The 12,803-nt window shown below is 49.5% G+C and overlaps 2 protein-coding genes across 5 annotated transcripts; both read left to right on the top strand.

Moving 5' to 3' along the window:
* The first annotated feature begins 218 nt into the window (after nucleotides 1-218).
* On the top strand, nucleotides 219-7,046 carry APBB3 (amyloid beta precursor protein binding family B member 3). 4 transcript variants are annotated; one of them, XM_071218355.1, is made up of 13 exons: nucleotides 219-547; nucleotides 848-1,011; nucleotides 1,094-1,170; nucleotides 1,774-1,834; nucleotides 2,049-2,195; nucleotides 2,320-2,447; nucleotides 2,704-2,709; nucleotides 2,895-3,009; nucleotides 3,152-3,236; nucleotides 3,482-3,565; nucleotides 3,833-3,948; nucleotides 4,084-4,275; nucleotides 5,957-7,046. In XM_071218355.1, exons 1-13 carry the CDS (start codon nucleotides 499-501, stop codon nucleotides 6,191-6,193), a joined length of 1,461 nt encoding a protein of 486 aa, XP_071074456.1. In that variant the 5' UTR covers nucleotides 219-498; the 3' UTR covers nucleotides 6,194-7,046. The 4 variants fall into 4 exon arrangements, with proteins under 4 accessions (XP_071074456.1, XP_058135843.1, XP_058135837.1 ...); XM_058279860.2 differs by lacking the exon at nucleotides 2,704-2,709 and having other exon boundaries at nucleotides 4,120-4,275; XM_058279854.2 differs by lacking the exon at nucleotides 2,704-2,709.
* Nucleotides 7,047-7,188: 142 nt separating this feature from the next.
* SRA1 (steroid receptor RNA activator 1) lies at nucleotides 7,189-12,728 on the top strand. Its single transcript, XM_012519397.4, is given in 6 exon segments — nucleotides 7,189-7,674; nucleotides 7,676-7,713; nucleotides 7,876-8,001; nucleotides 11,053-11,258; nucleotides 12,009-12,117; nucleotides 12,267-12,728. Coding segments are annotated over 6 exon segments (714 nt in total). The 5' UTR covers nucleotides 7,189-7,654; the 3' UTR covers nucleotides 12,482-12,728.
* The last annotated feature ends 75 nt before the right edge of the window (nucleotides 12,729-12,803 follow it).

The raw sequence follows: 12,803 nt of genomic DNA, 5'->3' as shown, positions 1-12,803 counted from the left end.
AGGAGCTTCCTGGTCACCGAGCCCTGACGGGTCTCATTATCGCAGAAATTCCTACGGTACTCCTTCTGTAGGGTGCCCGGACTGCGTGCGCGCGCACATGCGACGTGAGCACGATGATCTCACTCGTGCGAGTGTCTTCCGCCGTTTGATGACGTAACAGTTGCGCCGTGGTGTCAGCGAGTCGGCAGGAGTCTGCGCGCTTACCGCGAACCCACGCACGAAAACACGCTTCCGCTCGGGATCCAGACGCCTGTTTACACGCAACCCTCCCTCCGCTGGCGGCGCTGCTCCGGCCCTCCCCTTTCTGCTCTGGCCCTCCCCTTTCCGCCCCGGCCCTCCCCTTTCCGCCCCTTGGCTTCTGCCCCTCCCAGTGTTTGTGCGGCTCCAGCTGTCCCAGCAGTCTCCCGAGCAGAGAGGAAAGGCTTGTAGGCGCCGCAGCTCTAGAGGTCGCGCTGGGCGGAGAGTGCGGGCGGGCCCGGCAGGAACGCGGCTGGGGCTATGCTGGGCAAGGATTACATGTTGGCCATCATTCTGGTCAACTGCGATGGTGTGCACGGAGGGGCCCGATGGGAGGATCGGGAGCTGAGGGGAGATGAGAGAGCGTGAGAGGCTACCCCAAAACTCAAATACAGTGCGCGCGCGTGTGTGTGTTGGGGGATCGACACGTCTCTGGGTGAGGACGAGGGGATAAATGAAATCTTATCTTTGCACCGAGATATCTCCAAGACTGGGGAGCCTGGACCTCCAGCCTAAGGGTGTCCCCCTTTGGAATCGAGATAGGGTCATGGGAGGGTGCTGTTCTTAACCCACGAATAATATGCTGCTCCCTCACCCCGTGTTCCTGTAGATGACTTGTGGGGGGATCAGAGTCTGGAGGGGGAGCCAGGCCTTCCCCCAGGCTGGAGGAAAATCCGCGATGCTGCAGGTACTTACTATTGGCATGTACCCAGTGGTAGCACCCAGTGGCAGCGTCCGACCTGGGGGCCAGGAGACTCAGAAGATCGAGGCACGGTAGGTGGAGTGTGAGAAGGGGGCCTGGGCTCATGTGTGGACCTATGGCTGCTGCTGCACTGACCTAACCTCCTCTTCACAGGGGATGGAGGGGATATGGGGACTGCAACCCCCCAAGAGAAGATCCTTCTCCAGCCTAGAGAGCTCATTGGACCGGAGGTAACAGGGATGGGCCAGGCAAAGTGAAAGACTTGGGGCTCCATGGCACTCAAAGATGCAGCTGGGCTCATGGTCTGCTTTGCTTTCCATCTGAGGTTTTGGGTTCTGTCCCACATTTTGGGCTCTGTTCAGTGTTCTTGGCTCTGTCTCATGTTCTTGACTCTACCAGTATTTTGAGTTTGTTCCAAGCTGATTCGCTACTTGTTCTTTTCCATATTCTGGATACTGACCCACCATGTTCTAGACCTTGGTCACTGTCCTGCGCTCTGTCCAGAGGGGTTCCTACCCTGTGGTCTAGAGTCTCTTATCTCAATTTGGGGCTCTGGTCCACATTTTGGATGCTGTTCCATGTTTGTGACTCTTATTCTATGTTACGCCTTTTTCAATATTCTGGGTTCTGTGTCCTGAGTCTTCCCTCAAGTTCTAAGCCACACCCTATGTTATATTTAAAAAATATGTCCCAGGCCCTGCCCTGCTGTGGCTCTATATTTAGGATGGTATATACTGAGCAATGCCCTACATCCTGTGCTTATCCACTAGTTTGGGGCTCACCAGTGCCTCTGTAGTAAGGATGGGTCTCTCACCAGCTCTGTTCTGTTCCAGTAACACCCTGTCTCGGTATGGTGAGGAATCCTACATCCAGAGCCTGGAGCCAGGGGCTAAGGTAGTGACTTGGGCCTAAAGACCAGCCCAGAGCACTGGGGGCAGGTGGGGAGGAAGGGAGTTTCCAAGGGCAAGGTTAGGGTGGGATTGGGCTGAGCAGATGTGACCTAGGGTGGAAGGAGGACATCTTTGAGTGTTTATGTGTGTGGGGCCCACGACATCTCCCACCTTGCTCCATCCCTACTTAGGGCCTTCCTTTCTCCCTGACCCATTAGTGCTTTGCAGTTCACTCTCTGGGCTGGGTAGAGGTACCTGAGGAGGACTTGGCACCAGGGAAGAGCAGCATCGCGGTCAATAACTGTATCCAGCAGCTGGCCCAGACCCGTGGCCGGAGTCGGCTCCCAGATGGTGCCTGGGGTGAGGTGAGCTGGAGGGCCCTCCAAGACATTCAACCCAGGGTCCAGGAGATATAGTTGTCCCTGAATTGCCCAGCCCTCATGACAACTACCTTCATCTGACCTCTGGGCTGGCTTCTGTCTTTGGCAGGGCCAAAAGATGCTAATGATCCTGAAGAAAGATGCCATGAGCCTGGTGAATCCCCTGGACCACAGTTTGATCCACTGCCAACCTCTGGTGCACATTCGTGTATGGGGTGTGGGCAGCTCCAAGGGCCGGTGAGGGCCCCTATACCCCTCTTTCCCTTAAGCAAAACTTGCTTACCCCCTCTCTGCAGGCTGTGATTCCTACGATGTTGATCCCCTATACTAGAACCCCTGGACACAATCCTCTGACATGGACCCAAGCACCGCCTTCCAAGCACTGGTCCAGCCCTGTTGGGGGAGGGTGGGTCTAGCTCAGCTGGGATGAATAGGGGAAAGCCTGAGAGGCTGGGCTGACTCTCTCCTGTGCTCCCACATGCTTCTGGAACAGTGACAGGTAAGTGACAACCAAGTACCCTGAGCCCCCAGCCCTGATCTATCTGCTCTATTCCTGCTGCATCCCTTGTTTGACTTTCCACACTCCTACAGGCACTACAGGCCCCAACCCAGCCCGTACCCCAGACCCATCTTTCCCCTGTTCCACCTTTGACTCTGTCCCAGCCCCATCTCTGACCCTGCTAGGGACTTTGCTTTTGTGGCGGGTGACAAAGACAGCTGTATGCTCAAGTGCCATGTGTTTCGCTGTGATGTTCCTGCTAAGGCCATTGCCAGTGCCCTACATGGTCTTTGTGCCCAGGTAAGGGTCAGGGATGGGGTAGGGAATGTGGGTATGGATCTGGGTCTGAAGTTTCCATAGTGGTTGGGGCAGGGTGAGTTTGGACCCCTCACCTTGATTTCCCACTCTCCCTGTGCCTTATGCTGGCTGCATTGTGCTTCAGATCTTGTCAGAGCGAGTAGGGGTCAATGCTGATACTGCTTGCTGCTCCCTGGACACAGTCTCTCCTGAAGACCTGCCACGGCAAGGTATGGGAGTGCTGCATTGCAGCATCAGGAATTGCTTTGGTGAAAGATGGGGGATGGGGTCCTGGTTATGTGTTACCTCCCTGTAGATATGGTACTTCTGAGAAGGTAAGGGATCCCAAGCCCTGAATTGGAAGAGGAACATCTTTGGGCCTTCCCTATACTAGATCCAGCTCTGGCCCCGGCCCTGCCCTACTCATAAAGGTGATTGAGGGAGTGCTCAGCCCAACCTGGTGTGTCTATTTCAGTGGAGTTGCTGGATGCAGTGAGCCAGGCTGCTCAGAAGTATGAGGCACTATACATGGGGACCCTGCCAGTCACCAAAGCCATGGGTGAGGACTGAGGGGGTTGGAGGGAAGTGGGTTACACAGGGCAAGGGAAAGGTGGGTGAAGCGAAGTCTACCACCATTTCTCAGAGTGCTTCCATGGTCCTGTACAGCCTGGGATGTGCCATCCTTCCTCACTCAGGAGTCTCAGCTGAACCCCAGCTATCCTATTCTTACCTCTCGAATCCCAAATCAGAGAAAGGGGCCCAGACCCTCCTCATAGACCCTTTGTTTCCATCCAACTGGGAGACGTCATGGTGGCATGTCCCCCAGGCATGGATGTGCTGAATGAGGCCGTTGGAACCCTCACTGCCCGGGGGGACCAGGACGCTTGGCTTCCCACCGTGCTCAGTGTGTCCGACTCTCTCATGACTGCACATCCCATGCAGGTACCAGGAGAGGGTAAGGTTGGGAGGTTGAGGAGGGGTGGGCAAGGATGCTGAGGAGTCATTGCTTGCTGTTGGAAAAGCTCAATGGGTCTAGCCAGTGCCTGGCCCTCTAGTGACTAGGCCTGGTGTGGGCAGGCAGAGGCTGGTGCAGAGGAGGAACCTCTGTGGCAGTGCCCTGTGCGCCTTGTGACCTTCATTGGTGTTGGCCGCGACCCACACACCTTTGGCCTCATTGCTGACCTGGGCTGCCAGAGCTTCCAGTGTGCGGCCTTCTGGTGCCAGCCCCATGCAGGGGCACTCTCCGAAGCTGTGCAGGCTGCTTGCATGGTGAGTTAGGGGTGGGAATGGGTGGTGGGGTTGCCCTATAACTGTTCTGAACTGGTGACTAGGACTTTGGATCTGCAACCTCTCTAGAGAGCACAGATCAGCAACTTAAAGGTAGACTCTGGTCCACTAGTATTTTACTTGGCCCTCATACTGTTATTAAAAAAGTTTTAATTAGTTACCAATATTTAAAGGCCAGGACATTTCATGCAGTAATTGTTATTCCCGTTTTTCTTAAAATATTAGAGCCTGGCACTGGGTCCACATGTATATATTTCAACATGCAGCTGGAATTGTATAGGAGCTGTGCCCCTTTAGGGTGGGCCTTGTCATTCCTGTTTGTCTCATTTAGGTTACTTTCTGGCATCTGTGGGCATTTCAGAGTGGGATTCTTCCACCTGTTAGCTCAGTTCATTAATTCATTTAACAAATATGGTGCCTCCAGAGAACCAGGCACCATATTATACTTGACTCTGGGAATTTAGTGGTATAGAGGGCGCAGCCCTTGCCCTCACAAACACTTAGGGTAGAGTAGAGACTGGCCAGAAATTATGTACCAGAGGATGATGGAGGAGAGGACCACAACCCACCTTCAAGGATTCAGGAAGGCTCCCTGGAAGAGGTGTGGAAAACTGAGATGAAAGTCCACGGAGGAGTTAGCCAGTTGAAGGGGAGTGGGGCAGAAAGTGTGCCAAGTATAGGAAATCCCAGCTGTGAAAGTGAGAGAGAGGTTGGTTTAGAGTATCTGAAAGGATCTGTATCTGGAGTGCACCGGGAGGTACAGTGAGAGATGAAGACAAGGAATGGTAGAAACCAGGTCATCATTACTTTTATTATGGCAACATATATACAACATAACAATTCCCCTTTTAACCATTTTCAAGTATAGTTGTGTTAATTACATTCACAATGTTGTGCTACCATCATCACCATCCATTAATGAAAACTTCTCCATCACCCCAAACAGAACATTGAAGGATTTTGAGCATGATAGTGAAGGCAGGATTGTGGATGAGGAAGACCACTTATAAAAGATTTGAAAGATGCCAAGAGAGAAAGTAGGAAGCCTGTAGAAAGGGTTCAAATAGATAATGGGGACAGTTGCATTGGGAATGGACTTTGCATTGCAGATCCTCTCCTTGACTAGGAATCTGTTTTGCCTGGGGCCAGTCCAGGAGAAGCAGCATTGTGGTTAAGAATATAGGCTCCCTGGGAATGGAGTGGTTGAGCACCTCAGTGGTTGAGCACCTGCTTCCCATGTATGGGGTCCTGGATTCAATCCCTGCTACCTTCTTTAAAAAAAAAAAAGTATAGCCTCTTTTTATAGTCAGACAGGACTAGCTTGAATGCCAGTTCTATCATTTTCTGGCTGTGTGACCTTGGGCAAGTCATTTGCTCTCTCTGAACTCATTTTCCTCATTTGTAAAATGGGGATAAAAGTACTTCATAAGTAACTGTGGATTAAGTTAATTATATAAAATATTTAGTGCAGTTTACAATCCTCAAGCTCAGTAAATGCCAATTTTCATATTTTTATTATTGAGCTACTTGGGAATACTGTAGGGGCTCCAGGTGTGGCTCTAGCCTCATGGTGGAAGCCTTGGTCTGTTCCCTACCCTGCAGAAGCTTTCAGGTAGTCTAGGGGCAGAAAATAGTTAGATCCTCACGTTCCCCTTCTCCCTAGGTTCAGTACCAGAAGTGTCTTGTGGCCTCTGCAGCTCGGGGCAAGGCCTGGGGTGCCCAGGCCCGTGCCCGCCTGCGGCTCAAGCGGACCAGCTCCATGGACTTCTCAGGAGGTCCCCTGCCTCTCCCCCAGCTTAAAGGAGGGGTTGGGGGTGCAGGAGCAGCCCCTCGAAAGCGGGGTGTCTTTTCTTTTCTTGATGCCTTCCGGCTGAAACCCTCTCTGCTCCATATGCCCTGAATTGATCTGGGAGGACTGGGAAGGAGACTCTCGGTCCATGACCAGCACTGTCACCCTATTCCCCAGGGGCCTGTCCCCTCACCCCTTGGAGCCTTGTTTGCCTACCCCTCTGATCCTTGCCTACCTTCTATTTCTTGCCCAATTTATTGTTTGTATAGATGACTGAGGGGCTCTGCACCACAGCCTAGGCCCCTTGCTCCTCTGTCCCTGGGTCCATGTTCCTTGCCTCTGTTCAGCCCTGGACAGTTGGCTCTACCTCAGCAACACTTTATAGCAAAATCAGTGCAAATAAAATTCCTCAGTGACCTCACTAGGTGTGCATATATTGGGCCTGGAACAGTGTTGGGGGCCAACAACCATGTGAGGTGAGTGTCTTTATATCTGCCTGGTGTTGGCAGCTACCTGTAGTCACATGAGGGAATGGGGGTGATGGAAATCTGATTTCATTCATTCAGCGAACATTTTCTAAGGTCTTTGTGCAAGGCACGAGGCACTGGGGATGTAATAAGTCAGGGGCTCCATCTTCTGAGATTGTCAGAGGGGAAGATCAACAAGAGCCAAATAAGATAGAATAGATTTTGTAATTGAACTAGGAAATCTCAGAGGGTTGTGGGAGCTCAGGTGAGTCAGCCTGGCTTCAGCTGCTACGGAAGGCTTCCTGAAGAGTTGACAGCTAAGCTATGTACTGAAGGAAGATGAGTACTACTGTAATTTTTTTTTTAATTAAAGAAGTTGTAGGTTTACAGAAAGCCATGTAAAAAATACAACATCCCCTTATAACCACCTGTTGACACCTTGCATTATTGTGGTGCCTTTGTTACAATTGATGAAAGTATTAAAATATTACTGTTAACTCTAGTCCATAGTTCAATACAAATTAGGTGTATTTCCTCTCATATAGTCCTTTTAACACCTTGTGATAGTGTCATACATTTGTTATAATTCATGAAAGAACATTCTTATATTTATACTATTAACCACAGTCCATCGACCACAACAGGGTTCACTGTGTTATATATAGTCTGATGTTTTGGCTTCCAACTTTCCTTCTAGTAATGAGTACTATTTAGAAACTCAAGAGAGAATGAGTATGTGCTGGAGAGTGGACAGAGATGAGACTCCAGGAGTCGACCTGGCTTTATCACAGAGGGTCACGCAGGGACCTAGGGTGGTCGGAACTTGTTCCTGAGCGCATTTGGGACATACTGGGGTGAATAGACCCAGAGAAGTACTAGGGCTCCCACAGACTCCTGGGAACCAGTCCCAGTTGGTGTCTTGTGACCAGGGCCCCCATGGGTCATTAGTTGGAGATTTCGAGCCCTTTAAGGGTTTGTCGCAGGATCCCCACAGTGGCTCCTGGCATTTCTGAACAACTACGAGACTGGAGAGCCAGGTGGCTCCAGGCAATCCGCCAGCCCCGGGAGGAGCCCCAACTGGCTCGGGAGTGCAGCCGCCCCGGAAATGACGCGCTGCCCCGGTGGCCGCGGAAGTGGAGATGGCGGAGCTGTACGTGAAGCCGGGTGAGCACGGCCGGCAGGCGGGGGCGGGGGGGGGCGCTGGGTCCTCATTCTTGCCCAGGCTGGGGTCGATTACAGCGCGGGGTGCAGAGCCTTTTTCTCCGGCTCCAGTAAGCCCTCCTGTGGAGCCCCAGTCTCGCTTCATTTGTTCCCTCCCCTTCGCAGGCAACAAGGAGCGCGGCTGGAACGACCCACCGCAGTTCTCTTACGGGCTGCAGAACCAGATTGGCGGGCCCAAGCGCACGCCGCTCACCAAGAGGGTCGCTGCCCCCCAGGATGGATCCCCCAGAGGTGCGTGGAGGCCTGCGGGAGGTGGGGGGTGGGCAGTACTAGGGATACGTCTACCCGGATGTCCTCTTTTCTGATGACTCCCAGCCGTGGAAGGGAGGTTAGGGACCCCGAAAGTGACTCTGGGCAAGCCATTTCTTTACTGCCCAGGGCAGTACCTAGTACGGTGCTTTAAAAAAACTCTCTTCCAACCTGGATCTCTTCTTAAAATTCTACAGCTGTATATCCATTTGTATATTCTACTTCGCATCTCAGACTCGAATGTCATTCATTCAGTTAATATCTATTGAGCACCTTCTCTGAGCCAGGCACTGTTGAAGGGTCAACTAGACAGCAGTTAACAAGACAAAAGGTCTCTGCTTTCATGGAGTCCACACTCTAGTGTTGGAGACAGACTTAAAAAATGAAAACAGTGGTGGATACTATGCAGAGAAATAAAGTGATGGCATAGCTTCTGGGTAAACTAAGTTAGGGGTTGATATTTAAGTTGAAATCTGAACTATTTCAGATTTAATGCCAGCCACACAAATATCGGCTGCAAGAGCATACTAGGCAAAGGAATAGCTAGTGCAAAAGTCCTGAGATAGTTTGGCAAATTCAAACTGTGGGCTAGTAATAAAATATATGATACAGGGGCCAGAGGGTGGTGGGTTTTGTAAGCCAGGGTAAGGAGTTTGTATTTTTTTAAACTAAGGTTTAATTATTTCTCTCCCCCAGCAATCCCCCTCCTCCCCCCACTGGTTGTTTGTGCTTGCTGTCCGCTCTCTGTCTGCTCGTCTTCTTTTTAGGAGGCACTGGGAACCAAACCCAGGATCTCCCTTGTGATATGTGGGCACCCAACTGCTTGAGCCACATCCTCTTCCCAGGTGTATTTATTTTGATTTATGTAAATGCTGGAAGCCATTGAAAAGTTTAAAGTAGAGAAAGCTGCTTTTTCCCCTGAGGATTTCCCAGGAGAGAAAGGGGGTTTGTGGCCTCCCCAAAAAGGGATCAGGGTTGGCTCTTTCAGTACCCTTCCATTCTCCTCTTTCCATTGCAGAGGAATGATAGGAAGCCAGGATTTCTTAACCTGGGCATGACTGATATTTTGGACCAGACAAAAATTCTTTGTTGTGAGGAACTGTCCCATGTACTGTAGAAAATTTAGCAGTATCTCTGGCCTCTACCCACTAGATGCTAGTGGTACTCACCAGTTGTGACGGCCAAAAATATCTCCAGAGGAACAGGCTTGTATTGTTCTTTCATAAAGCGAGACAGGGGATAAAAGAGGTTTTGCGAGTGACATGTTAAGTTTAAGGCTGCTATTTTGGGGAGAGGTCTAGACCAGAATTGCAGAAGAGTTACCATGATGAACTTGAATGATGTTACTTACGGAGAGTGTAATGAATGCTGCTGAGAGATCAGGTATGACAGAAATAAGGTACCATTAGATTTGAGAACACAGAATTCACTAGTGACCTTAACAAGATCAGTCTGTTGAGTGGTGAGAACAGAAACTCAGCCAGAATGAGATAGGAGTGAATGTGGCTTAAGTGGTTGAGTGCCCGCCTCCCACATGGGAGGTCCCCGGTTTGGTCCCCAGTGCCTTCTAAAAACAAATAAAAAAAACAAAAAATGAGGAAACAAATGAAAAACCAACTCAGAGGAGCCAATTTGGCTCAGTGGTTGAGTGCTGGCTTCCCACATACAAGGTTCAATCCTGGGTTCAATCCCCGTCACCCTCCCTGCCCCCCTCCCCAAAGTAGAGTAACAACAGACAACAAGAAATTTTGTTGTGGAGTAGAGATGATAAATAAGACTTTCCTGAAGACAATGTGAGGTAAGGGAGGGTTTTTGTTTTTAAGATAGTACATACTAGAGCATGTTTGTATGCTGATGTTATGATTCAGTAGAGAAGGAAAACTGTTGATGCAGAGGAAAAGAAATAATGACAGGAGGGAAAACTGTTGATGCAGGAGAAAAGAAATAATTGCAAGAGGGGCAGGGACGCAGAGTACAGCTGGAGAGGTGGCCTTCAATAAGAGCAGGAACTTTTCTTCTGTCATAGGAGATACAAGTTAGTTGACCTGGTGGTGGGAAAATGAGAGTGCCTATGTAATGACTTTTATTTTCTCAGTAAATTGAGGCAGGTTCAGAAGTAAAGACACAGCAGGGAAAGGAAGAGAAGGGGAGAGAGTAGGAAAATAGTTGTTCTAAAAGATGGAAAAACTAGGCAAAATATAGGATTTCCAGAGTGTTGGGTACCTTTTAAAATCTATGGCCATGAATTTAAAGTGTAAGTCATCAGTATTTTTTTGTTTTTTTTTTTCTTTTAACAGGTGTATGCAAGTTGGGTTTAACCAAGAAAGTGGGACAGAAAGTGGAGGGGGTAAGGGGTTTTAAGAGCGTTTATAAGGGAGTGAGTGATTTTAATGTACCATGAAAGAGGAGTAGCTGAGCTGGAAGGGAATGAGGGGTGGTTAAGAGTACAGATGGCTGCACCATCTCATCTGTTAGTTCTCCAGTAGTTCTCAATACTAAAAATAGCTAACTTTCTGAACACTTCTTGCTATACACTAATCTAGGAACTGTACCTATATTCTTACTTAATCCTCATTACAACCCTATGAAATAAGGCTATTACTATATCTCCATTTTAGGGAAGAGGAACCAAAGCTCAGAGAGGTAAGCCACTTGCCAAAGGTGACATAGTGAGTGAGCTGGGATAAACCTAAACATCACCTCAGAAGGCTTTTCCTAAATACTTAGTCTAGATAGGTCCCCCCATTCCTCTTTATCACATCATCCATTTTATGTCTTTGTAGCACTTTACGCAACTTGGTATTTTTCTTATTTGTCTCTTCCCTCCAGAATTTAACCTCTCTGGGGTCAGGAACTATCTGATTTACCACTTTATCTCTACTGCCTTCCACATTATCCTGCATATAATAGGGACTTCATAAATATATTTTGAATGAATGCACTGTCCTAGAAAGTAGCCCTTGTTAGAACAGGAATTTAGAGTTGAGCTTACCTATTAAAGCCACATTGCGTGATCCTGCTTTATCTTTTCAGTCCTTGCCTCAGAGACTTCTTCTGGGACCCCCCCAGTGGGACCTCTACCTCCTTCAAGTAAGACTTCCAGGTTGCCATCTGTGGGGAATTGTCCCACCTCTGGTTTGGAGCCCACAAGTTTTCCAGTTATGGAGTCTGAGGCTCTGCTGGAGGATGTGCTGAAACCTTTGGAACAGGCATTGGAAGACTGCCGTGGCCACATGCGGGTAAGCCCTGGCACATCAGGGGGTGGTGTGGAGGGCTCCCATCAGTGGCCACATGTAGATATGGCTCCTGGAAGGAAGACCCTCTGACTCTCTGGGCAATGGCTTTTAGTCTTTTTTGAGTCATGGGCCCCTTCAGAATATGCTAAGGACTTCCAGAAAAATGAACATAGGATTTCGAGGAGGGTTCATGGGACTTCTGAAGACCTGTTAGTAGAAGCAGCTTGTGGGAGTAAGAGTGAAATTATTCATCTCCCATTAATGAGGATAACAGCCTGCTTTTCTGTATCTTCAGGCCATTCAGAGCAGACTTGCTGATTTTCTGCTCAGATTTATATACTGGTCCAATAAGAAAGGGAGAGGGAAATCCTCTTCTATCAATAGTATTTGATAAGTTCTCTGGAGTCAGGGATCTAAAGAATGTCTTAAAGGAAAGGGACAACAGCTTGGTTATTTTACCTCTTTGGTCTTTAGTTTCCTTATTTGTAAAGTAGCACTACAGGACAATTTCCTGAGGGTCTGTGAAACCTCTGAAATTTTAAAATTCTAGCCATACAGGCATTTTTTTGGAGGATAGATCCCATAGTTTCACCAGGTTCTCAGTGGGGTCTCTAACTTTTGGGTAAAGAACCAGAGCTGTAAGAATTAAATGTAAAGTTTCTGGGCCAGAGAGAGGTGCTACCTATGTGGTGCTGCCTTTCTCCTCCCCTTGTTGGGCAGGCAGCACTGAGTTGAAAAGGGCTTGTCTCTCAGAAACAGGTATGTGATGACATCAGCCGACGCCTGGCACTGCTGCAGGAACAGTGGGCTGGAGGGAAGCTTTCAGTGCCTGTAAAGAAGAGGATGGCTCTGCTGGTGCGAGGTATGGGTAGATCCCTTGGTTAGAGCCTAAGACTTGTCTTCTCATGGGTGGCTGAGCTGGAACAGATGCTGAGATTTTGACTGGGAGAGGAAGCATGGGAGCTGCTTCTTTTGCCCCATCCTGCTTGTTCAGCCCCTCTCTCTCCTCAGAGCTTTCAAGCCACCAGTGGGATGCAGCAGATGACATCCACCGTTCACTCATGGTTGACCATGTGACTGAGGTCAGTCAGTGGATGGTGGGAGTTAAAAGATTAATTGCGGAAAAGAGGAGTCTATCTTCAGAGGTGGCGGCCGCCACTGAAGAGAAATCTGCAGCTGCAGCTGAAGAGATCCAGACCTTCCCTGCCTTTTTCCAGGCTCCATAATCCTTAGACTCAGCTCATATCATCTCTGTGCCTTGATGTGGGAGGCCTTCTCTCACTTGGCTCCCTCTGACTACTAGGGAAACTGTCTGCCTCAATGGGGTCCTTGGCCTGACCCACCTCTGGGGGAAGAGGTCCTACCTGGACCACAGGGAAGTCACTTGTTATCCACGGCATATGCATTTCAATAAAATATCTCAATTGTGGGCTCTGGGTAGGGGAGATGAACCCTGCCCAAGCCAAACTGGTCCCTTGTGAAGCCCTGTTCCCTCCACACCCTGCAAACCTCTTCTGCCATTCATCCTGAAGGGCCCTGCTGGGGATG

The sequence above is a fragment of the Dasypus novemcinctus genome, chromosome 2 (assembly GCF_030445035.2).
Source record: "Dasypus novemcinctus isolate mDasNov1 chromosome 2, mDasNov1.1.hap2, whole genome shotgun sequence".
NCBI lineage: Eukaryota > Metazoa > Chordata > Mammalia > Cingulata > Dasypodidae > Dasypus > Dasypus novemcinctus.
Note: the sequence above shows the minus strand (reverse complement) of the source record. Positions and strands in the feature narration are given on the sequence as shown.